Source organism: Bos taurus, chromosome 16 (genome assembly GCF_002263795.3).
Source record: "Bos taurus isolate L1 Dominette 01449 registration number 42190680 breed Hereford chromosome 16, ARS-UCD2.0, whole genome shotgun sequence".
Taxonomy (NCBI): Eukaryota; Metazoa; Chordata; class Mammalia; order Artiodactyla; family Bovidae; genus Bos; species Bos taurus.
The window spans coordinates 63,609,407-63,635,243 of NC_037343.1; the positions used below are offsets into that span (position 1 = coordinate 63,609,407).

Genomic DNA, 25,837 nt, shown 5'->3' on the forward strand with positions numbered 1-25,837 from the left:
GCAGCTGAGCCACCAGGAAGCCCAAAGAAGAGAAGAAGATAATAATGAGAATGAGTACAGAGGGCTTTTTCTTCTGGTCACTCTATTTTAATTTCACTTTTTCTAATTTCCAACCTCTTAATCTACCACACTTTCATCCCTGGTCATTATCACCTTTTAGTGTGCCATATCATTTTTTGCATTTTATTGTTTTATTTATTTGACGGTACTGAATCTTAGTTGTAACATGCAAGATCTAGTTCCCTAACCAGGGATCAAACTCTGTATAGAGAGTTCAGAGTCTTAACCACTGGACCACCAGGGAAGTCCCTCTATACCTATGCTGCTGCTGCTGCTGCTAAGTCGCTTCAGTCGTGTCTGACTCTGTGCGACCCCATGGACGGCAGCCCACTGGGGTTACCCCCGTTCCTGGGATTCTCCGGGCAAGAACACTGGAGTGGGTTGCCATTTCCTTTTCCAATGGATGGAAGTGAAAAGTGAAAGTGAAGTTGCTCAGTCGTGTCCGACTCTTAGTGACCCCATACCTATATTAATGCTTAATTCCATCTTCCACCTCTCTAATTCTCTGTGAGGACAGAGATCTTGGTTTGTTCACTGTAGTGTTTCTTGTTCGTTAATCACTGAAGATAGCAAAACACTGTTCTCGCCATGACTCATGGGGCATAATCACCTCCTTCCTGGATTTCTGGCCACTGAGGCTTTATCATGAAAGAAATACCATACTTCAGTCACTTTCATTTGAGCTTTATTAAAAGAGCTACTAAGTAAAATCCTACTTGATTATCTCAATTTTACAAAATCACAAAAACAGAATCCTACCTAATACTCCAGAAGAGGAGAGAATTTTCAGGAGAGAAAGAGAATGAAAGTCTCTGCATTGATAGTTCTCCCTACTGGAGTTCATCCTTCCTGGAAACACGAAATCACTTTAGGATTCTTGTGTTAAGCTTTCATAGGCTTCTATTAGGGATAAACATAGTGATAGGCACATACTAATCTTTAAAAACAATAAGTATTATTAATGTCTAATCCTGTTAATGTTTCTCTACAGCCTCTGAAAATCCAATCCCCCTGTTTTATTCCACTCACTTCTATTTGTTATCAGCCTTTCTTAAGCTAAGCAAACAGTCCATAAAGCAATTAAAGCATGACTCCGGTGAAAAACACTGTGGAAGAAATGAGACATTGTGACACTTTTCCCTCTTGATATTTCTATTTCCTGCAATAGGAGAAGAGAGAAGGAGCATAAAAGATTTGCTGCAAGCCTGTCATGAGCTAGGTGATTAACAATAGCAGCAACTGATATTAAGTGCCTCCTATATGTCAGGCACTGCGCTGGCCATGTTGGCAACCCTGAGAGCCCAAAGGGAAAGTTGGGTTTCCCAACATTTCCTCTGGAGGAAGGTTCTGCTGCACTTTATCCAAAGCATCTTGAAACCCCACTGTCGTAAAGTGGAGGCGAGTGGGCAATGAGAAGAAGCTGCCCTTGGAGTGAGCCCCATGACTTACCACTTTCCCATGCTGCAGGAGGGACCCTTCAAAAATCAATTATAGTGAATTTAAGAAGCATCTCCTATGCACCTATAACATGTCAGACACTGTACCAGGCTCCAGGGAAACAGGCATAAACGCCACCTACTTGTGAATACAGCACATGGGGTAGAGTTGTTGCCTTAAGTGTGTGCAAGCTAATACCAAAGAAAGTTTCATCTGCAAACAAACTTCAGAGGAAGCTGGGCTGGTGGGAGGGACGACAGACAGTCAAGTCCATGGGCCTGACTCTATCACCACTTGGTTATTCCACAGGCCAGGGGAAGTTAGGGACCTGACGTCTGCTTCTCTTACAGGCAAATGTCTTGAAATAATTTGAGAGACACCAGAAAGCGTCCTAATGTCCTTCGCTGCCTCCCACACGACACCTGCTGTCACACTTTTCAATTGTGTATTTTTCAGGCCCTCAGCATTCATTGAGAGACCCATATTAACATGACAGAGCCCCCGGGGGCGAAAGGATCAGCCAAACAATGAATTTTACCAAACCACCTATTCAGTGCCAAACACAATGAACAAGAAAAAAATCTCGACCTTCTAGATGTTTATATATTAAAGAAAGGCTTATAATGAGATAATTCTAACTTAATGGTGACATATTACACTCATAGAAGCATTTACTTCTCCATTCAATAAAAATATATCAAAATTTGCTTTGTTCCAGGCACTGTACTAAGTGTCAGAGATGGAATATAATGGTGAATATGACAGCATTACTGCTATCACGGAGCTTATGTTCTCATCATCATGAAGAAGAAAGGTTTTTTTATGTGAAAAAAATTTTATAATCTCATATAAAATTCAGATAGTGCTATGGTGTCCTCAAAAATAATGACAGTTAGGAACAACTTTGGATAGGGGAAGGCCCATCAAAGTACAGACACTGTAGCTGAGAACTAAATGATGAAAAGGAACTAGATACAAATTCCAGGCAGAGGGGTGAACAAGAGCCACAACCTCCAGGAGGCAAAGGTCTCAGCATTCTCGAAGAACAGAGACAAGGCCAGTATGGGAGGAGTTGAGCCTGCCAGGTAAGACAGCAAAGCAATGGGCACAATAATACAGATGCCGTCCGCTCACATAAGGCCCTGCATATGGTGGCAACAGTTGGGTTTTATCCTAACTGCCAAGGAAAGTCACTGAAGGATTTTCCTCAGGGAAGTGACCTGATGTGACCCATGTTTTTTCAAGATCACTTTGTGGATAAAAGATTATTGGAGGATGAGCACGAAAGCACAGTAGCCAATTTCAAGGCTCATGTTTCAGTCCAACAAGAAATGATGATGGTCAGAGCACAGCAGACACAAATGGCTGTGAACAGATTTAGAATTTATTTTGGTGCGAGAATCTACTGGATTTGTTAATAGACTGGATGTGGGGGCGCGGGGAAAAAAGAAGCAAAAGACGGATAATTTGTAGGCAACTAGGTGCATAAATTTCAGAACATGGATATCATCTGCCTGTTTATGATGATATGAGTCACAGCTCTTGAAAAGAACACTACGGGGAAAGAGAAAAGAGTGACTTGCTTGAGGATTAATTTGGGGGATACTCAGTGTTTAACGTTTGAGCAGAGGAGGAGCTAGCTGGCAAAGGACAGTGTGGAGGAACAGCCAGTGGGGAAGGAAAGCAGGTGAGTGTGATGTGAGGATGCTAAAGAAGACAGAGGCATGGGCAAGAGAACAGTTACCTGAATCAGCTGTGGTATAAGCTTAATGAAGACAGAGAAGGACCACTGGATTTGGTTGCTCTGCAGGTCATGGGTAATTCTGACCTCCTAGGCTTAATGAAGGAATGGATGAAAAGCCCCGAGACACATCCACATAGTGACCACCCAGCCTACCTGAACTCCTGTAGCTGAGGACTAGATGATGAAAAGGATGATGAAAAGCCATCTTTGGCTGTCCAGAAAAACCACACTCTATGGACTTGCAGAACTGGGTTTGCACCTTGGCTCTTCCACTTACTACCCATACTTAGCAATCCTTTCTGGGCATTAGTTGTATCTTCTATAAAATGGGAATAATTGCATCTTATGGCAATGTCATGTGTGTTTCGGGATGTCATATGTAAAAGTATTCGGCTCTAGAAGGCAGTGGGTGCTCAAGAAGTGGTAATGATTATTCTTAACATAATTTTCTCTCTTATGTTGCTTGTTTAGTGCATTCTAGGCAGGCAAGCTCCCCTCATCTCTGTGTAACTGGCACCTCTGCTTGACAAATCCATGCACAGAATCACGGTGCCTAACACAGTACCTAACATGAACTACAAGCTCAATTAAATGTTTGTGATAATGGCAACTGAATCAGAAATATTTGTAGCATATGCACAGAAACCCTTAGAGAATTAAAGCAGGGAGAAAAATGATCAGATCTTTTTCTACAAGGACACCCAGGGTGTCTCAGATTAATGGGGAGCTAAAATTAGGTTCCTTTTCCCATTACTAAAGAGCAGAATGCCTTTCTTAAAATTTACCCAGGAGTTAATCATTGAGCATTTCCTACTATAGATATCACCACTCTCTAAAGTGGAAATGTCACTCAGAAAATCAGATTTTTTTTTTTTTCAAAATGAATCCACCACAGGTATACATGTGTTCCCCATCCTGAACAAAAAAAAATAAATAAATAAATAAATAAATAAAATAAAAGGCAATGGCACCCAAAAAAAAAAAGAAAATCAGATATTCAGATAATTCAAAGTTTTACTGAATTTTACTAATGGACATTTGATTGTCATATCTAGGTACTCACTACAAATCAGAAAATCAAATCTTACTTTGAAAGCTTAAAACTACTGCTCCTGAAACCTTAAAGAGAAGTCTTAAGTTTCTTTCAGCACTTGTTAATTTCATTCCATAACACCTGTTTTAGACCATCTCCTTTTAATATTTTTTAATTTATCCATTGGCTGTGCCATGAGGCATGCACAATTGTTTAGTGCATTCTAGGCAGGCAAGCTCCCCTCATCTCTGTGTAACTGGAACCTCTGCTTGAGGTGCCAGTTAGTTCCCTGACCAGGGATCAAACCTGTGCCCGCTGCATTGGAAGCACAGAGTTTTAACCACTGGACAACCAGGGAAGTCGATACCATCTCCTTTTTATTTTTTATTTCTTTTTATTGGCATACAGTTGCCTTACAGTGTTGTGTTAGTTTCTACTATACAGCAAAGTGGTCAGCTATATGTATACACCCCCTCTTCCTTGGATTTCCTTCCCATTTAGATCACCACAGAGCACTGCGTAGAGGTCCCTGAGCTATACAGAGACCACCTTCTTTTTATGTATGTATTTTAAAATTTTTATTTATCTGTTTATTCATGGCCGTGCTGGATCGTCAGTGCTGTGGGCTTTCTCTGGTTATGGCATGGGCTTTGGAGCACAGGCTCAGTAGCTGTGGCACACAACAACAAGGGGCTTAGCTGCCCCTCGGCTTGCGGAATCTTCCTGGCCCAGGGATCAAACCCCTGTTCCCAGCATTGGCAGGCAGTTCTTAACCACTGGACCACCAGGGAAGTCCCCACCTCCTTTTTTAAAAAGAACCTAAGAGACATGTTCTTCCCCAGCTCCTTTCATTACAAAGCTTCATCTTCACCACCACAGTGAGGATTCAGTTCAGTTCAGTCGCTCAGTCGTGTCCAACTCTTTGTGACCCTATGAACCGCAGCACGTCAGGCCAGTGAGGATAAATGGAAAGAAATCAGACTTCATGCCAGAAAGTCCTTTCAGATCGAGATAGTCACATTTCCTATGCATTGAGTAAATCAATCTGTCTCTAACCTTAGTTTCCTCATCTGTGAAATAAGGATCATAACACTTAGCTTACAGGATTATTTTTAAAACTAAAAGATAAAATATGCAGGTGTAAAACACCATCAAAATGTCATCTACAAATATTACTCATCTATAAGATGGATCATTCATTTTTCAATGAATAATTATTGATCATTGCCATGTGGCAGACATTTTGCTGGGCTGTAATAACACACATCAATATATCATGGGCCCTAAGGAGCTTAGATTCCAGAGAGGAAGAACCATGCTCTGGGTGGAGAGAAGCATGCTCTGGGGTGGCTATGGGTGCTAGGGAGCAGATAGGACACTCAGACTCGGGTGTGGAAAGTGAGGGGCTTCAGGGGACTTCCTGAGGAGGTGACTCTGGTGCTGTCTCATTACAGATCCTAAAGCAAGACATCAAACTCTGGTCACTCCTTTGTGAGGTGGGCCACACACTCCACAGTCCTGGGCTCCCAGCCAGCTCAGAGGTGTCACAGCCTCTTAAGGCAGAGTTTCTCATCCTCAAGCCACTGATATTTTAGGCTGGATCATTCTGTTTGCGGGGTGCTGTCCTGCGTATATCATAGAGCATTCAGCAGCATCCCTGACCTCTATTAGAACACCAGTACCACCCCCTACCCTCTGCTCAGAAAGCCATTTCAACTGCCAAATGGCCTCTGAAGGGCAAGATTGTCAACAGTTCAAAAATAGTACCTTATGTCATAGGAAACCAGCACAGGTGATTCTAGAAGGGACGCGGCTCATATAATTGGTGCTTAGACATACTAGTTAGTGCTCAACAAATATTAATGAATGAATGAATGGAACGAATGAACCACTTAGAGTCCCTTTGACCTACTCTTTTTGGGTCTCATGCAGAAGAGCTCTGAGCTAGTCATTGAGTTCTAAGGTGACCGAGTGAGAGTTAACAGTAGCTCCGCGTCCGTTTATACGGCACTCTGTGCAGGCTGTATAAGCTGCGTCCAGTTGTTCAACCTCCCTGAGTCTGTCGGGCTCTTCAGTTCCTAAATGGGGACATTAATCCTATCTTGCAAGGTCGTTGGAAGAATTACATGAGATAATTGATGTAAAAATAAAGCATTAGGGGTCCAGGAACTCACTCCTTCGGTGCAATTGGCAAGAGGATGCCATCTCAGCAGGATGCCCTCTCAGCTCCTGCCACTAAGCTTTACTAAGGACCAAAGTAGTTTGAGCATACACTTTTTGTTGTCGTGAATGTGGAGAATGTTGAGCACTGCGCCAGGAACTGACACATCGGCTATCCAATTCATCACTCACAAGCAACCAGGTTAGTCAAGAGGCCCAGGGAATTCGCTGGTGGTCCAGCGGCTGGGACTCCACACTTCCATTGCAGAGGGCCCAGGTTCAGTCCCTGATGGGGGAAACAAGATCCCACGTGCTGCATGGCATGGCCAAAGAATAAAAATAAAAAATCAAGAGGCCCAGAGAGTTGTGACTCGCACAGCAAAATTGTACCTCCCTGAATTCAAAAGGCACTAGGGCTGGCCAGCCTGCTCACCACCACCAATTCCATCACACGTCGGCTTTGTTCAGGTTGAGATTTTTTGGAAAATGCTTTGCATATTCTGTGTTCTGTAGTCTTTTATAGACATACATGACCAGATCTGGAAATTTCTCCTGAAAATACTGGGAAGGTTCTCCAATTTTTGACTTCATCCTGAAATGAAACAGAAATATTTTGATATGCCTGCCTCAAACTCTGCATCCTCCCTTTTACAGCATATGGCCCTGGAGATTTTCTTTTGCTCCCCTGGTGTCTATAGCAGAATAAATAAAGACTTTGGAATCTGACAGAGCAAGATCCATCTCCTGACTGTTCATCTAACAGTAAATTTCGGCAACTTAAGTTTTTTTGCACCTCAGTTTTATTATCCATAAAATGGAGATAATACAGTTCTACAATCTCTTATCTACAATGCTGAAATCCAAAAGAGCCCTGAAAACTGCAGACTTTGGGTGAGTCTGCAACTGAGGTTTTGGGAAGCAAAAGCTAAGTGAATTAACATGGGGCTACACTCACAATGTACATTTGTTTTACGCAGCCACCCAGTCTCCTGTGTCCCTTCTCATTAGAAGCAGGCTCAACAAAAACGGAAAAGGAAGACAAGAGCCTGATGGGAACGTCCATCATCGACTATAAGACCCTCGAGGTGGGCCTTTTCCAAACAGAAGGGAGGAATGACTTTCCCTTCATCAAATAAGTTTTCTTCTTTACATCCAATAGCAGATGTGAACTCAGAACTGGAATTTTTAAATTATTCTCATCTCATATATGACTTATAAGAGTGAAAACAGTTCTTACTCTATATTCTTTTGTTCATTAATGTGCTCTCCCACATTCCGGATGAACTTCAGCAGGTCACCTACAGTGTTCTGATAGGTATTCCCTTTTTTATAAAATGCATTCATTTTTTTCATCACAGATTTGTCAACCTAAAAAAAAAAAATTACACAAAAATGTGGTAACAATACAAAATAAATCTGATAGAATGTTAATACAAAAAGGCAGAATACAAATTTGAATATAGGTCAAAATTACCACTAATTAATAAAGCAAATTAATAGAAAAGAATGGAAGTAAACACGGTGCACCATAGTGCTAATTGTGGTTGTATTTGGATGTGGGACCATAAATAACTTTAAATTTGTGTATCTATTTTCCAAGAGAATTATTTTCATAGAAATTAACTACAGTAAAACACGGTTTAGGAAATCGTTGGCTACTACATAAGGAAATTGGCTCATTATACTATACAGTACTGCTATCCTGCGGCCACCTTTCCAAATTCAAATCTGATTACATCGCCTCTTTAAGGAGGGTTGTCCTGACTGAGACCAGGCCTTGCAGCCATTGCCGTAGTGAGTGTGGCTGTTCTTTGTTTTGTTTGTAGTTATGCTTCCAAAGGTTACATGTTTCTCCTTGTCCCTAGGTGTCCCAGGGCAGCTGCTCTCATATCAGTAATGCCTTCTTCTTTGTGCTCTCACTTTTTTTTTCATTTATTTTTTAAATTTTTAATTGGAGGATGATTGCTTTATAATATTGTGTTAGTTTCTGCCATATAGCAACATGAATCAGCCATAAGTATATACATATGTCCCCTCCTTCTTGAACCTCCCTCCCATCTCCACCCCTTCCGACCCCTTTAGGTTGTCACAGAGCACCTGGTTTGAGCTCCCTGCATCATACAGCAAATTCCCACTGGCTATTTGTGCTCACACTCTTTGTAGATAGTTCTGATATTTAGAAATAGTTTGGAGTAAGAGAATAAGATGCAACAACCATGAAGCCAGAGGGTCCCTTAGGAAGAGTAACTGGTGACTAGAAGGCTGCCTGGGTGGTACCATCAGTTCCTTGCAGAACTTACTGGGCAGCGGGAAAGACAGATTAAGCCAGCAATTATGAGTGTGACCTGTGATCTAGAGGCAGACAAGGGAAGGAAAGCAAAACGAGACCCAGAAACAAGGAGGTATGGGAGAAGCAGAGCCCTACATCAGGCCCAAGATATGAAAGATGTTGGTCCCACTCAAAGACGAGAGTTATGGATTTTCCCATAATGCTCTGCTTATGTCTCAGGGGTACCCAGCATGTATCCCACAGCCATCCCTTCTGTAGGTCTCTCAGCCCCACTTGGATGCTATATTCTGCTTTGTATATCCATGACCTCGCGTGGTCCTAACACATACTTGTATTTGACAGATGTCTTCTAACTAATAATAGTGAAAGTTCTAATGGTGCCAATTAGACTGAATGAGTGATTAATTACTATGCTCCACCATAAGTACCTGTGTGCTAAGTTGCTTCAGTCATGTCTGACTCTGTACGACCCTATGGACTGTAGCCCACCAGGCTCCTCTGTCCGTGGGATTCTCCAGGCAAGAATATTGAAGTGGGTTGCCATGCCTTCCTTCAGAGGATCTTCCCAACCCAGGGATCAAACCCACGTCCCTTGTGTCTCCTGCATTGGCAAGCGGGTTCTTTACTATTAGTGCCACCTGGGAAGCCCATGTTCCACTATATTGAGTTCAAGTTGGGCGGACCTTCTCTGGAAGAGAAGGAATTTGAAAGATGATTGTTTTTTGTTTCTCTGTTTTCTCATCCAGAAAGCAGGTATGGGTGTGTGGATGCTCAATGCTGGGCTGTTCACTGGCATCAGAGGCAGCCAGGCTCCCTGGATGGAAATGCCCCTGTGGAAGTACCTCCCTTGGACTAAACTCTATTTAATCAGCTGCTCGTGTCACAGTGGAAATAGAATTATTAGTCAGACCTCACTCAGAAAATAAGGCTTGAGAGAAAGAGTCACAGAAAAGGAAAAGGCTTGTGGGCTGTGACAAGTCCATCCTAAAGAGGAGCCTAGATGAATATCTCAGGAGAACCTCGCCTACAGCAGAGACCCAGAAGAGCTGAGGGGGTCTGGGATGGGAGGAGGGCAAGGAAAACCCTTCTTACCCCTTGATTGAACCAGGCTCATAGTATAAAAAAGTTAGGAAAACCAACATAACACATGACACAGATTCTTATTCCTGGAATAACTCCCAGACCATAGGAGTTGTTCATACCTCAATTGTCCACTGGGCAAAACTTGGAAGTTCAGATGTTTCAGGTTGCAGAAGCTGGAGGATCTTGCCATTAGTATTTCGTGTTTTGATGTCAGATTCGTTTCCCACATCCCGTAGGGTCCGGTAGCGGCTGAGAATGACAGAATGATCATGATCATTCCACCCTTCCCACTTTTCCCAGAAGGAGGAAACTATTAGATTTTGGCATTTGATAAGAGTAGTAAAAGCATGTCTCTAAACAATCTGCACATTAGGAGAGCACTTGCTGTCTCTTTTTGCCCAAATCATTTTTCTATTCTTCAATGGAGAAAATCAGATCCAGAGAAGTTAAGTCACTCTTCTGATGACGTCCTCCCAGGAAATTCCAAGCTGAGAGAAAAGCCTGGGTCTGCTGATTCCCAGTCTGACTCCTGCCCACCTCACCGTGATGGTTAATTTCATCTGTTAATTTCACCAACCACACACACAGCACTTAGATTAAATATTACTCTGGGTGTGTCTGTGAGGATGTTTCCAGAGGAGATTAGCATTTGAACCAGTGAAGCAGACAGCCCTTCCCAGTGCAAGTAGGCATCATCCAATCTATGGGTGGCCTGAACAGAATGAAAGGGGAAATTTGCCCCCTGCCTGCTGATCACTTTGGCTGGGACATGGTTCTACTCCTGCTCTCAGTTCTCCAAGTTCTCAGGCCCTCAGACCTTTACTGGAATCTGCATCTTTAGCTCTCCTGGTTCCTATGCTTTTGAATTCAGACTAAATTATACAACTGACTTTCCTGGGTCACCAGCTTGAAGAGGGCAGATGGTGGAACTTCTCAGCCCCAGTATTGCATGAGGCATTTCCTTATTTTGTATATATATCAGGTTGGTTGAAAAGTTCTTTGTGGTTCTTCTATAGTAACATCTTATGGAAAGACTCAAATGAGCTTTTTGGCCAACCCAATATAAAGAGCCCTGACTAATACACTCACCATCTCCATCCTAGAGGCCTGTAATATACACTGTTTTCCTTACCTCTCCCAACTCCAAAAGAAGGGATGAGCCAGCAGGCCACTCAGATGGCCCTTCACATTGTCCCCAGGGACTAACAGATGCTGAATGAGGTCCCGAGTTTCCTTATCTGGAGAACGCTCAATCAACTCTTCAGTTCTTAGATTCTTCAGCATCTCAAAAGAATCATTTCCCTTTTTTACCACATATAGGACCAGCAGTCCCAGGGCCTGCACAGAAGCCATGAGTAAATGAAAGTCATTCAGTCATTTCTGACTCTTTGCAACCCCATGCACTGTAGCCCACCAGGCTCCTCTGTCCATGGGATTCTCCAGGAAAGAATACTGGAGTGGGTTGCCATTCCCTTCTCCAGGGGATCTTCCCCATCCAGGGATCAAACCCAGGTCTCCTGCATTGTAGGAAGATTCTTTACTATCTAAGCCACCAGGGAAGCCCATAAATCAAGTCAAAAGTGCTTATGAATTAGCACTCTATTTGGGGAACTTTGGAGGGTGGGGCACAGGCTATGAGCAAATGGAAAATGGGTAGAATCTCAAGGAGCCCACAGGTTGGGTATGGGCTTGGGCATGGATAACTCTTCAAGAAAGTGTAGTTTAGGTTTATAAGGAGCAAAAGATAATCCCAGGCCAGAGCTGTCAGAGCAGACTGTGTAGAGGAAGAGGAATTTGAGCTAGACCTCAAAGTACAGATAGAATTTTTAGATAAACCAGGGAAAGGGAGAGGGTTTTAAACAAGGGGAGGGGGTGGTTGCTCAGAGTCTGGCTAGGAACAGGGACTTTGGGTTGGGCCTGTGTCAGGCAGGACATTAAAGAGCCAGATCAGGTCCAGAAGAACACAGTGAACACCCCAGGAGTCAGGACATAGCAGGGAAGAAAGACTAGGGAGGAGACCAGCACAGGAACTTCTGCATTAAGAAGGACACCAGTCAGGGAAGGAGCTCAAATCTGGAGCCACTGAGCCAGAAAGGCCAGGCATGGATGGAGAACTCTTAGCAATTGGGTTGGAAGTTCAGCACCCTGGAGAACTCCAGGGGCCAGCTGCCCTAACGGCTCAGAGTCTATCCAGGAGCTGTGGTCTACAGAGGCTATATGTCTCCTGCTTTGTCTCCTCTCTGGGGAAACAGTTATTTAGGATCTTAACCTGTGGGGCCAAGTATAGTCTCTTTTGAGCTGGGGATCAATCCCATCATTCCCATGTGCTTCAGAGGGCCTTAGTATCTGGCCCTCCTAGGAGTTTAGCACATGCATTTGAATAGAGTGGGAAAAGAAATCTCATTTACTTTGTCTTCAGGCAGCAAATACCTCCTACAGGAATTGTGGAATTATTCTGGAGAAATCTCCTGGAGGTAATTCTTCAAGAAATGTGGCATGCTCAATGTATTTGCTATTTAGCCTGTGAGGGTAAAGAGACATGCAAAGAGACACAGAAACGGCCACAGCAAGGACCAACTCCACACCCACCCAGAGACATGCTGTTGTCTGCAAGGGAGTGAGGGCCATCATACCAGGGAAATGCCTTGAAACTTCTTTCTTTCCTAGGCAAAATAGGAACGTCCTTTAATCAGCCACAGGAAGTAAGATAATGAACGAATAAGGAAGTAGAGAGATGGAAAAGAAAACTGTTTCTAGAAATTACCTCTAGATCTCTCTTGATTTCCTGTGGATCTCCAGTCCCCTTGACGCTTTTATCAAAATCTGCCAGGCAAGCACCATTCTTGGAATCTAAAGGAGAGTTTGTGGATATGCATTGAAATTGCTTATTCTTGGGCGGGATGTATGGAGAGGGTAACATGGAAACTTACATTACCATATGTAAAATAGATAGCCAATGGGAATTTGCTGTATGACTCAGGGAACTCAAACTGGGGCTCTGTAACAACCTAGAGGGTGGGAGGTGGGTGGGAGGTTCAAAAGGGAAGGGACATGTATACTGTGGCCGATTCTTGTTGACGTTTGGCAGAAACAAACACAATACTGTAAAGCAATTATCCTTCAATTAAAAAATATATAAATACATTTTTAAAAAAGAAAATCCTCAATCCCCATGTTAGAATTAATTTACATAAATCTGTAACTCAATGTACAATCCATCATCACTGAGGAAGACAATGATGAGCTCATATCTGCCTTGTTTACTTTTCAAAACAGTCATGTGCACTGCGTTCTTTGACCTACTGGTATCTGCCAAGAGCAAGATTTACATTTTACACATCCCAAGCCACGGGTTGGGGAAGCAAGAGGATAAGTATAGCCAGCTCCCCCTTCATGCAATTCCTGGGGTCAAAGAGCACAGACTTGTAAAGAAGCTGCTGGCCAGAGTTGAGGTTACGTCCTACAGCTGAAGAACAACTGGACCTTAGAGCCGAAGGGTCCAAATCCAACACCACCTTAGCGTAGCATTCCACCAAATCAAGCCCACTCGCCACTGCCCTCTATGACATTGTCATCTGTGACCATGAGTCAACCATGTGCTTCTAATGAGTCGTTGCCTCCCTCCCCCCTTCAGCATCTTCCTCCCTTGAAGGAAGCCACTGAGTCCTCAGAAACAGGGATAAGAGAGGTGGGGAACAGAGTGAAAGGTGATTTGTCCTCAAAGAGGTGGCTTAAAGGAGTCTGAGAAGGAAGGCTGGGTAACCGCAGATACCAGCCAGTGCAACTGTGTACTCAGAGCCCTTTCATTATGAATTTGGACCTCAGCATTGTAGGGAAATCCAGAGTCTAACAAAAATGAACCCATCAAATTGTTCAACAAATGTCTTATGAGAGAAAAAATGATGGCGAGGAAGGAGAACACAGTCCTTGCTCTACAGAGTTTAGAGTCTCTGGGCAAGGAGACCGATAGTAAAGGGATAAATACATGGCTAAACATTAATTGCAGTTTTGAAAATGCTAGCCAAAAGTTCAGGATGCCCTAAAAGTGTACCATGAGAAGAACTACATGGCTGCATAGAGAGGGGGAAGTTTTCATTAAGGAAGAGATGCCTAGGGAATTTCCTGGAGACCCAGTGGTTAAGACCCCACACTTCCAGTGTAAGGGGCATGGGTTCAATCCCTGGTCAGGGAACTAAGATCCCACAAGCCTCAGGGTGAGGCCAAAAAAAAAAAGGAAGAGATGCCTAGAGAGAAAAGATCAGTAGAAATTGGATGGGTGAGTGGAATGGGGAAGAAAGGGAAGAGAGAATTCCAGATAGGAATGCATGGAGATTAAGGAGCAGACGGGGTGCACATCATAAATCACAGACTGTTTTCAATTATTTCAATAATTCCCTTCACTTATTTAAGCCACTTGGTGTTTTCTGCTACAGAAATTTGAAAGCGTTTAATGAACACTTCACATCTCTTCTAGCATTTGATTTTTTTCCCCATGAAAAGTGAAAGTGTTAGTCACTCAGTCCTGTCTGACTCTTTGTGATCCCACAGATTGTAGCCCATCAAGGCTCCTTTTTCTCTCTTAAGTGGCAGGAGGAAACAAACTACAAATGTTAAGATTTTTTTTCCCCTTCTCTGCTGCTGCTGCTGCTGCTAAGTCACTTCAGCCGTGGCCAACTCTGTGGGACCCCATAGACAGCAGCCCACCAGGCTACCCCATCCCTGGGATTCTCCAGGCAAGAACACTGGAGTGGGTTGCCATTTCCTTCTCCAATGCATAAAAGTGAAAGTGAAGGCGCTCAGTCGTATCCCACTCTTAGCTCCCTATGGACTGCAGCCCACCAGGCTCCTCCGTCCATGGGATTTTCCAGGCAAGAGTACTGGAATGGGGTGCCATTGCTTTCTCCTCCCCTTCTCTATACAAATTTAAAAAGAGGTTTCTCTTAAAATTCTGTGTTGCCATGATGACACCTAGCTCCACCTGAAGTTCAGTTCAGTTCAGTTCAGTTCAGTCGCTCAGTCGTGTCTGACTCTTTGAGACCCCATGGACTGCAGCACACCAGGCCTGTCCATCACCGACTCCCAGAGTTTACTCAAACTCATGTCCATTAAGCCAGTGATGCCATCCAACCATCTCATCCTCTGTCGTCCCCTTCTCCTCCCACCTTCAATCTTTCCCAGCATCAGGGACTTTTCAGATGAGTCAGTTTTTCACATCAGGTGGCCAAAGTATTGGAGTTTCAGCTTCAGCATCAGTCCATCTAATGAATATTCAGGACTGATTTCCTTTAGGATGGACTGATTGGATCTCCATGCAGTCCAAGGGATTTTCAAGAGTCTTCTCCAACACCATAGTTCAAAAGCATCAATTCTTCAGCACTCAGCTTTCTTTATAGTCCAACTCTCACATCCATACATGACCACTGGAAAAACCATAGCCTTGACTAGATGGATCTTTGTTGGCAAAGTAATGTCTCTGCTTTTTAATATGCTGTCTAGGTTGGTCGTAACTTTTCTTCCAAGGAGCAAGTGTCTTTTCATTTCATGGCTGCAGTCACCACCTGCAGTGATTTTGGAGCCCCAAAAATAAAGTCAGCCACCGTTTCCACTGTTTCCCCATCTATTTGCTATGAAGTGATGGGACTGGATGCCGTGATCTTAGTTTTCTGAATGTTGAGCTTTAAGCCCACTTTTTCACTCTGCTCTTTCACTTTCATCAAGAGGCTCTTTAGTTCTTCTTCACTTTCTGCCATAAGGGTGGTGTCATCTGCATGTCTGAGGTTATTGATATTTCTCCCGGCAATCTTGATTCCAGCTTGTGCTTCATCCAGCCCAGCGTTTCTGAACTTAACTTTTCTCAAACCGTTAGCTAACCAATGCATTTTTCTTATGGAAATATTTGTTTTAAGCTATGTTAATGAACCATGTATTTACCCTGGACTCTGTCTTCAAGTCGGTTCTGCCTCAGACTCAGAACCCACTTGACAAACCAGTATGTTTTACTCATACATTATTCTCCTAATCTATGTTAATGAAACTCTCTATATTTACTTGGAAACCTGCCTTTCTTCAAGATTCATGTCAATCGTTTTATAACCCGGGATGACTCGCCTAATGCCAATGTTATCTCAAAATGTGTGTTGTGGGTGAGGGGCCTGGTGCCAGTCTCTGAGTTTTGAGACATTTCCTTTCTCTAATTAGCAGAATGCTAGTAGCTATATAACATCCGCCTAAAGACTAGCAGGGGGGCACTCCTTCTGCCCCCTGCTGATGTCTATGTCAGAAGCTTTCTCTATCTCTTATACTTTAATAAAGCTTTATTACACAAAAGCTCTGAGTGATCAAGCCTTGTCACTGGCCCCGGATTGAATTCTTCTCCTCCGGAGGCCAAGAATCCTGGCATCTTTTGTGGTTCAGCAACAACCTTTCAGTATCAGCAACTCTTATAACTTTTTTTTTTTTTTTTTTTTGCCACATCGTGTGGCATGTGGGATTTTAGTTCCCCAACCAGGAATGGAACCCATGGCCCCTGCATTGGAAGCAGGGAGTCCCAACCACTAGAACCACCAGGGAAGTCTACCAGCAACTCTTAGGTGATTTTTGACTGTATGTTTTACATTGCAGTTGAGACTCCCTGACATCCTGAGTTGCTACTGTTAATGCCATCCAACACAGAGGAGGGATGAGAGCACTGTCAGATCTTCTGCTTTGCTTTTTTCTCAGTGAAGCTCTGGGGTAAGTGGGCCATGCCATTTAATAGTTGCTTTGGCAGATATCCTGTGTATATAACAGCTCTTTGTTTCTCTTTTTTTCTGAATTCTTGTGAGTTTTTTTAAATTTATTATTAATTGGAAGATAATTGCTTTACACTATTGTGTTGGCTTCTGCCATAAAACAATGTGAATCAGTCATAAGTATACCTATATCCCTTCCTCTTGAGTCTTACCTCATCTGCCCCTCTAGCTTGTCACAGAGCACTGTGTTGAGCTCCCTGTGTTATACAGAAACTTCCCATTAGCTATCTATTTTATTCATGGTAATGTTATGTGCTACTCTCTCAATTCGTCCCACCCTCTCCCTGCCACCCCCCCCACCCCCCACTTTAAGCAATAAATGCTGAAGAGCGTGTGGAGGAAAGCGAATCCTCTTGCACTGTTGGTGGGAATGTAAATTGATACACAAACCATGGAGAACAGTATGGAGATTCCTTTAAAAACTAGGAATAAAACTACCATATAACCCAGTAATCCCACTACAGGACACATACCCTGAGGAAACAATAACTGAAAAAGACACATATACCCCAAAGTTCATCACAGCACTATTTACAATAGCTTGGACATGGAAGCAACCTAATGTCCACCGACAGATGAATGGATAAAGAAGTTGTGGTACATATATATGTAATAGATGGAATATTTCCCAGCCATATAAAGGAACACATTTGAGTCTTTCTCTTAAAATCATCAGTGACTCAATGTCTCAAGCAGTCCCCCTGTCTGCAGGCAGAAAGGCCTGTCATAGATGCTTGGTCCCTAGGGGAGAGGGGAAGCCCAGGGTTTGATCTTCCTAATTTCTACTGAGGTAGCAATCTGCCTGCTCTCTGGTCCTTGGTTCCCTCATTTCTGGCTTCCATCGCTTTTGAGTGGTGCTGTTCTGTACTCTTCCCACTTTCATGAGGAATGCTTTTCTGTGGCTTTCTGACTTTGTCCTGGGCTCCTATGCTATTCTTCAATCCCATCCTATCTATGTTTAGCCTCTCCATGATTCCTCAAGGATTTTGTCCTCTAAGAATTCTTTTTTTAATGTTGATTTTAATTACAAATTCACTTAAAAATCTTTTCCCATCATTTAAAGAATTTAATACAGGGAAGAGTCTGCAGTATGTGCTAGGTTCACCACCTTGATGCAGAAATATAATCGATTCTTTATTGTTCACGCTTAGGAGTGGAAGAAATGGTGCTACAAAATTTGAAGAATAGGTAGTCAGAGACTATTTTTCTTTAGAATGTGATGTGTGACCCTTTCACATCAAGATCGGCATGTAGAATTGGGAAGGTCCTCACCCCTGAATGAACCTCAAAGACTCTTTCTCACCAGGTAGAGCTGTACATACTTCTGGCCCTTGTCCGTCTCCCCAGCAAAGCTGCTTAAAACCAGGAAGGAATGGCATGAGCACGTGTCCTCAAACTACAGCCAGATCTTATGTGTACTCATTTCTGTCTTCCAGTACCTTATATACTGCTCTCTGCCTCTAAATGCCCACACCTTCTTTTTGCCCTGGTCCCTTACACCAAAGTTAAACTAGTGCATGTCTGTAGGTTAGGTATCCACTTCCGCTTTAGCCCTCTAGACAAGTACCTGGCCTTTGTTGGGCACGTACCATGTACAGGTGACTTGTCCATTTGACACACGGCACTTAGACTTTGTAACAACCTTATGAAGGAGGTATTATCAGTCCCAAGGGAGGAAACCAACACTCACAGAATTAAGCAACTTGCTTGAGGTTACAAAACTACAAAGTGGTGGGACTAGGCTGCAAGGCTCCCTAAACCTGGCTGAAGCTGAGGATCTTTCTAAATTATTATTTATGTTTGGCTGCATTGGGTCTTCATTGCTGCAAGATGGCTTTCTCTAGCTGTGGACAGCAGCAGTTACTCCCTAGTTTCGGTTCACGGGCTTCTCGTTTCGGTGACTTCCCCTGCTGTGGAGTACAGGCTCTAGAGTAAGGGCTTCAGTAGTTGTGGCGCATGGGCGTAGTTGCCTGGCGACATGTGGAATCTTCCTGGACCAGGGATCGAACATGTGTCCCTGCATTGGCAGGCAGGTTCTCAACCACTGGACCACCAGGGAAGTCCAAGCCGAGGCTCTACCTACTGCACTACCTTGTCTCCTGGGACTTTATACTCAGCTATGCTTGTTTCCTTGAACATTGCTTTAGTGTATGGTCTTGGTTTACAAGAGCGCACACTGACTTGTTCAGCCTCCTTGCAGTGTGTTTCATTTGTGTCACATCTTATCCTGGATCCCAAGTTTGACCTCAGTTTTGCCGTTAAGTTTCACAGTAACTGAGCACACACACAACATTCACTGTTAGCTGCCACCTTGTCTGAAGGAACACACTTTCTAGATTCTCTTACTTGCAGACTATTCTAAGAATTTGAACTTGGAGTTGGCTCCATCCAAGACCTACATTCATATTTGTATTTGCTAAGGGCAGCATAAGCTTAGCCTGGTATTCCATGAGCTTCCTTCACCTCCACACGGAATAATACAGGTTCTACCTGGTAGCAGGAGAAACCGCACTGTATCTGTGGATTTGCTACATTCATCCTCAAATTGAACAACTCACACTGACTCTAGTTCTTTCCTATTCTGCCATGAAAAGCTGTTCCTCTGATAAATAAAGACCCTACATTTCTGGAGAAGACTGGGGACTCACCTATTAAGATGTTCTGCGGTTGCAGATCCTGATGAGTGTATCCAGACCGGTGTAGTTCCTCAACAGCCTTAAACAGAGATGAGAGGATGTTGCGGGCAAATTCATCTTCCTTGTTTTGCACAGCCTCTCCTTTGCGGTCGTCCAAGTGCTTCTCCAGCGTGTGCTCACACAGGGCAAGGCACACATACAGACAGGTCCTGTCGCTCTCACTGCCATAGAACGTCACCACGTGACCATTGGCTCGGTTGCTCTGCAAACAAGAGACTTCATTTTGTCCCCGTGTGCTGCCTTTAGGGAACCGCTTCACAGCTACCTCTTGTTCCTCATATAACCCCAGGTAGATGCCCCCTTGGGAAGTGTCAGCGATTTTATATTCTTCATCAATAAAGATCTTGAGTTTGCCTATCATAGGGCGGTATATCCTGTGAAGATGTTTCAGGGCCTCCCCCCAACGTGAGCTCTGAGGCTTCCAGGCTTTAGCAGGAGGGCAAACGTCTTCTACAGCTCCATGCTGGCGAAGGAACTTTGCAAGGTCAGAGTCATAATTGCGCTTCGCTATTGCGACGAGGTCCCCGCATTTTGTGCTGGCTCCTTTGCGACACAGCAACTGGGCAATTTCCTTCAGCTTGAGCTCGACAGCAAGCAGCAGTGCTGTTTTACCCTCACTGTCTGTGTCATTAATCTCTATAGCTGTTTGTTCCAGAAGCATCTGCACCAGATCCAGGTTCTTCTTTTCCACTGCCAAGATCAGCGGCGTCTTCCTTCCTTCCCCCCTCACATTGACATCAACCTTATAGTCCAGCAGAAGGCGAGTAATGGCTTTCACCTTCTCATCATCAGAGTTCAGAAGAGCATAGATTAAAGCATTTCTGCCCCTATTGTCCCGAGCATTGACATCTGCCCCCATCTCATGAAGGAGGATCTCTACGACATCTACATGCCCTCTTCTAGCAGCATCCATGAGAGCAGTGGCCCCTCCTTTCTTGACCCTCTCTTGATCCTCTATTGTCTTTCTGTGCAAATTCACCTCTGCTCCGTTGTTATACAGGAACCTTAAGGCTTCGACTTTGCCATACACAGCAGCTTCCATGAAAGCTGTGAAGCCATTAACATCACACTCATTGACATCTGTTACTTTAGGAAGTAATAGTTTGAGCAACTTCACGTTTCCCACAATCCCAGCAATGATGAAGGGAGTGGCCCCATTCTTCTTCCGCAGACAAGGCTCAGCACCATGACTAAGCAGAAGTTCCACAATGTCCTCTCTGTCAACTTGTACTGCATTATGCAAAGGTGACCAGCCCCATTCTTCCTGGAAATTGACATCAGCCCCTCTTTCTAGCAATTGCTGGACCGACTCAATGTCTTCATCTCTAACAGCTTTAATCAACGAATGATTGTCTCCCATTGAAGCCTTCCCATTACTAGAGGGTGTGGGTCTTTCCTGAGGGTTGTTATGGCTCTCAGTCTCCATGATGGTATATACCACTGGTTACAATTTTCTTGCCTTCTCTTTGAGAAAATGAAAACTTATCTTCTTGGGATTTGATCAAAGAGACATTGAACTGTTAGAAACTCCTGTCAGGGGAAATAGGAATTGTCTGGCTACAGACCACCAGTATGAGGAGGCACAATACGCTTGCAGTCTTCTGACTTTTCACCTGGAGATGAGAGAGGTAATTTGTAGTGTTACAAGAGTGAGAAAACATTTGAATTAGAGAAATTAACTTTACTAGCAATGTTTTCAAAATACATCTATTATAGAAATTTTTATTATAGAATATTATAAATATATATCTTTTCATACTGTTCATGGGGTTCAGTCCTGAATATTCATTGGAAGGACTGATGCTGAAGCTGAAGCTCCAATACTTTGGCCACCTGATGTGAAGAGCCGGCTCATTGGGAAAGACCCTGATGTTGGGAAAGATTGAGGGCAGGAGGAGAAGGGGGCAACAGAGGATGAGATGATTAGACAGCATCACCGACTCAATGGACATGAATTTGAGCAAGCTCCGGGAGACAATGAAGGACAGAGGAGCCTGCTGTGCTGCAGTCCAGGGTGTCACAAAAAGTCAGCCACAACTTAGCAACTGAACAGCAACAACAACATAAATATATGTAAATTGTAAACAAGAAAAGTATTACTCTATTCTCCCACTGCTTAGAAACAGGCATAGTTAATATTTTAGTATAGTCTATACATTATTTTTAAAAATAGTTGGACTCATGATCTGTAACTTTGTATTTGGCTTCCTTTCTTTTAACACCTTAATTATAAATAATGTCCTATGTTATTATAAAGTATTTTAAAATATTTTAATGTCTGCAATAGACATCAGAGAGGTGTTTCAGTTCCCTACTACTGAGCAGATTTTTAAAGTAACTTTTAAACAAGAGTTTCAAAATTCGATTTTTTTTTTCACAATTCTAAATAATGTTGCAGCAAATTTAGCTTATTTTATCTTGTTATGAAATTAAAAGACTCTTACTCCTTGGAAGAAAAGTTATGACCAACCTAGAGAGCATATTCAAAATCAGAGACATTACTTTGCCAACAAAGGTCTGTTGAGTCAAGGCTATGGTTTTTCCAGTGGTCCTGTATAGATGCGAGAGTTGGACTGTGAAGAAAGCTGAGCACCAAAGAATTGATGCTTTTGAACTGCGGTGTTGGAGAAGACTCTTGAGAGTCCCTTGGACTGCAAGGAGATCCAACCAGTTCATTCTAAAGGAGATCAGCCCTGCGTGTTCTTTGGAAGGAATGATGCTAAAGCTAAAACTCCAGTACTTTGGCCGTGAGTTTGAGTGAACTCCAGGAGATGGTGATGGACAGGGAGGCCTGGAGTGCTGCGATTCATGGGGTTGCAAAGAGTCAGACACAACCGAGTGACTGAACTGAACTGAACTGATCTTGTTTTCTTATGATAGATCTTATAATAGATTTCTTTCAATTGATTTCAAAGAACTGAATGACCAAAGGCTATGATTGTTTTTAAGATTCTCAACCTATATTAATACATTTTTTTCCAATGCCATATAAACACGCTCTTATTAGAAATAAATGGCCTCTTTAAAAAACCAGAACCCTTGTTTAATAAGAAAATATGTGTTTTTCATCAATCTGCATTTAAGCATGCTCAGTCCATTCCTGGCTCTTTGCAAGTGCAAAAGTATGCACTCCTATTCAAAGTAGTGTAGAGTAAGCAGAAGTCCCCAAACTTTTGGGCACCAGGGACCAGTTTTGTGGAAGACAATTTTTCACGGACTGGGGGTGGGGAAGGGGTGGGTTTGGAGATGATTCAGAGCATAACATTTATTGTGCACTTTATTTCTATTATTATTACATCAGCTCCAACTCAAGTCATCTGGCATTAGATCCCAGGGGTGGGAAAGAACTCGAACTCCCACCTCTGCAAGATCTAAGTTTGGCCCTTGGTTGTGTAACTCTGCTGCTGCTGCGTCGTTTCAGTCGTGTCCAATTCTGTGCGACCCCATAGACGGCAGCCCACCAGTCTCCCCCATCCCTGGGATTCTCCAGGCAAGAACACTGAAGTGGGTTGCCATTTCCTTCTCCAATGCATGAAAGTGAAAAGTGAAGTCGCTCAGTCATGTCTGACTCTTAGCGACCCCACGGACTGCAGCCTACCAGGCTCCTCCGCCCATGGGATTTTCCAGGCAAGAGTACTGGAGTGGGTTGCCACTGTGTAACTCTAGACTCTTCCTAATTGTGTAACCTTAGATTATTGAGTCTGAATTTTTTGTTTCCTCAAATAGGGAGGACAAAAAATACAGTCCCCCATATAAAGTGCATTGAAGCAGGGAGAAGGTAAAATATTAGGCCTTCAATAAATGGTAGAGCTAATTACATCACTTTATGAAAAAAAGAAAAAAAAAAACTTTAACACACCCTGTTCTTCCCACCCAGTGCTTTACATGCTACACAAATAGGGAACCTATGAGGGGTCAATTTAGTCCAACTGCCCTCCATCAGCGGAGAAGGCAATGGCACCCCACTCCAGTACTCTTGCCTGGAAAATCCCATGGACAGAGGAGCCTGGTAGGCTGCAGTCCATGGGGTCGGGGTCCCTAAGAGTCGGACACGACTGAAGTGACTTAGCAGCAGCAGCCCTCCATCAGATCTGAGCAATTTAGATACAATTCAGACAGCAGAGGGCAGCAAACTTACCTGAATGTTTATAACTGCTTCTGCTACAAAAATCACAAAGCAACCATTTTTCAGCAGTCCCACCTGCCTGACAGTCTCAAAGCCTCTATCCTCAGAGAGCTAACCAAATGTGCAGCGGAAGCACAGTCACCCAGCTGAACTCTTTGGATCAAATGTTTGTGTAAACAACTTTATCGACAATGAATGTGAGGTGGGCTGGAAAAGATCAAGGAAAGAAAGAAGCTCAAAGAAACCTGGAGGATTCAGGGTTTGTTCAAACTTCTTTTCTTCTCTGCTCCTTTATTTATTTCAGGCGCTTCCTTCAACTGCTAATTTCAAAGTAATACAATCATTTAAGAACACCACACCTTGGACTAACTTATGAGGAAATGCAAAAAAAAAAAAAAGATAGTAGTAAGACTCCACGGCCTTTAGCCCACCAGGCTTCTCTGTCCGTGGAATTTTCCAGGCAAGAGTACTGGGTTGCCATTTCCTGCTCCAGGGAATAATAATAATAACAATAATAAAAGAACTCTGAGTAAAACATCAGAGTAGAAAATAAAAACAGCTCAACAAAAACCCTGCGAAAGGAGAGTCCTGCTTTCAGTTTCATTTTCCCCACACGACCAGAGGAGCCTGATAAACAGAGACGCCTTGAAGAAATAATGTGTGAATTATGACAGAACCCTGGAAATCTCAGAAGGGCTTAGGTGCAAAGGGTCCCCTGGGACTGGCTCCGTGTGCTCCTTCCTCTCCCCCAGTTCCACACCCACTTCACTTCCAGTCCCCAAAGCCCGAGGAATCCTTCAAAGAAAACACCTTCTCAAGCTTTCCCAGCTCTCCTCCTTCTGCGTATCCTACCTTCTAAACGTAGATGCCTCGTCCTCAGTCATTCCTCTGACGGCATCTAACCGTCAAATACTGTTGCCGGCAGGAAAACAGCCCTTCCTGAGAACTGAGCTCGCGGGGCGGAGCCCGGAGAGTGACAGGAGGAGGAGGGAACGCTGACCACGCCCACACTCGGCAGCGGTGGCCTGAGCTAGTAGCATCTTCGGGCTTCGCTGGCGGCTCAAACAGTAAGGAATCTGCCTGCAATGCAGGAGACCTGGGTTCGATCCCTGGATTGAGAAGATCCCCTGGAGGCAGAAATGGCAACCCACTCCAGCATCCTTGCCTGCAGAATCCCATGGACCAAGGAGCCCGGGGCATGGAGGGGGCAGGGAGGCCGCATGCATCCTGCCGCTAGGCCTGCGGCCTTTCAGGTCACAACACCCAGTTCCATCCCGATCATGTTGTTCCAAATCCCATATTTTCTTAAGGGAAATGAGCGGTAAATAAACATTTTAAGCACTGACTGGGTCCCCGGCACTTTGTTCATTGCTTCACAAGAGATATGCACCCAGTCAACCCCTAACAATACTGCTGATGATGAAACCGAGGCTCAGGAAAGCTGGGTGAGCCCAAAGCCCAAGCTCCCTCACTCACCTGGGCACTCTGGAAAGGGCACAGGGCTGGCAGTCCAGAGCTGTGGCTGTTCTGCTGGGTGACCTCAGGCAGGGAGTTGAATGATGTTGGGATACAGTGATTCATCACACAAATGCCTCGTGGGGGGTCTCCCTGGAGCTTGCATCTTAGTACGGAGAAATAGACCATTAATCATTGAGAAATGCAAGGTCCGTCTAGTCAAGGCTATGGTTTTTCCAGTAGTCATGTATGGATGTGAGAGTTGGACTATGAAGAAAGCTGAGTGCCAAAGAATTGATGCTTTTGAACTGTGGTGTTGGAGAAGACTCTTAAGAGTCCCTTGGACTGCAAGGAGATCCAACCAGTCCATTCTGAAGGAGATCAGCCCTGGGTGTTCTTTGGAAGGAATGATGCTAAAGCTGAAACTCCAGTACTTCGGCTACCTCATGGGAAGAGTTGACTCATTGGAAAAGACCCTGATGCTGGGAGGGATTGGGGACAAGAGGAAAAGGGGACAACAGAGGATGAGATGGCTGGATGGCATCACTGACTCGATGGACGTGAGTTTGAGCGAACTCCGGGAGTTGGTGATGGACAGGGAGGCCTGGCATGCTGGGATTCATGGGGTTGCAAAGAGTTGGACACGACTGAGCAGCTGAACTGAACTGAACATGATTTCAGGTCATGATATCATGACCCTGACCATCCCAGTTCCTTATGGGCATCATCACCACTACCATCCAGTCCCCCATCACATCATGCTGCTTCCCACCTCCGTGTCTCTGCACACGCTGCTTTTGCTATCTGAACTAATAATAATGATGGTAGTAGCAAGCATTTATGTAGCTCTTTAGTATGCTGTAGGAACTGTTCTGGGCGAACAAAAAATACACATTTTTGTTGTTGTTCAGTCACTTAAGTCCTGAGATAGATGCTATTTTGACTCCATTGTACAGATGGAG

At 43.8% G+C, this 25,837-nt stretch overlaps 1 protein-coding gene across 1 annotated transcript; it reads right to left on the reverse strand.

Annotated features, from left to right (window-relative positions):
* Positions 1 to 6,532: 6,532 nt before the first annotated feature.
* Positions 6,533 to 24,343, reverse strand: RNASEL (ribonuclease L). The gene is given in 7 exon segments (NM_001098165.1): positions 6,533 to 7,026; positions 7,672 to 7,802; positions 9,927 to 10,056; positions 10,940 to 11,145; positions 12,572 to 12,657; positions 19,247 to 20,907; positions 24,273 to 24,343. Coding segments are annotated over 6 exon segments (2,172 nt in total). The 5' UTR covers positions 20,721 to 20,907; positions 24,273 to 24,343; the 3' UTR covers positions 6,533 to 6,881.
* Between the last annotated feature and the right edge of the window lie 1,494 nt (positions 24,344 to 25,837).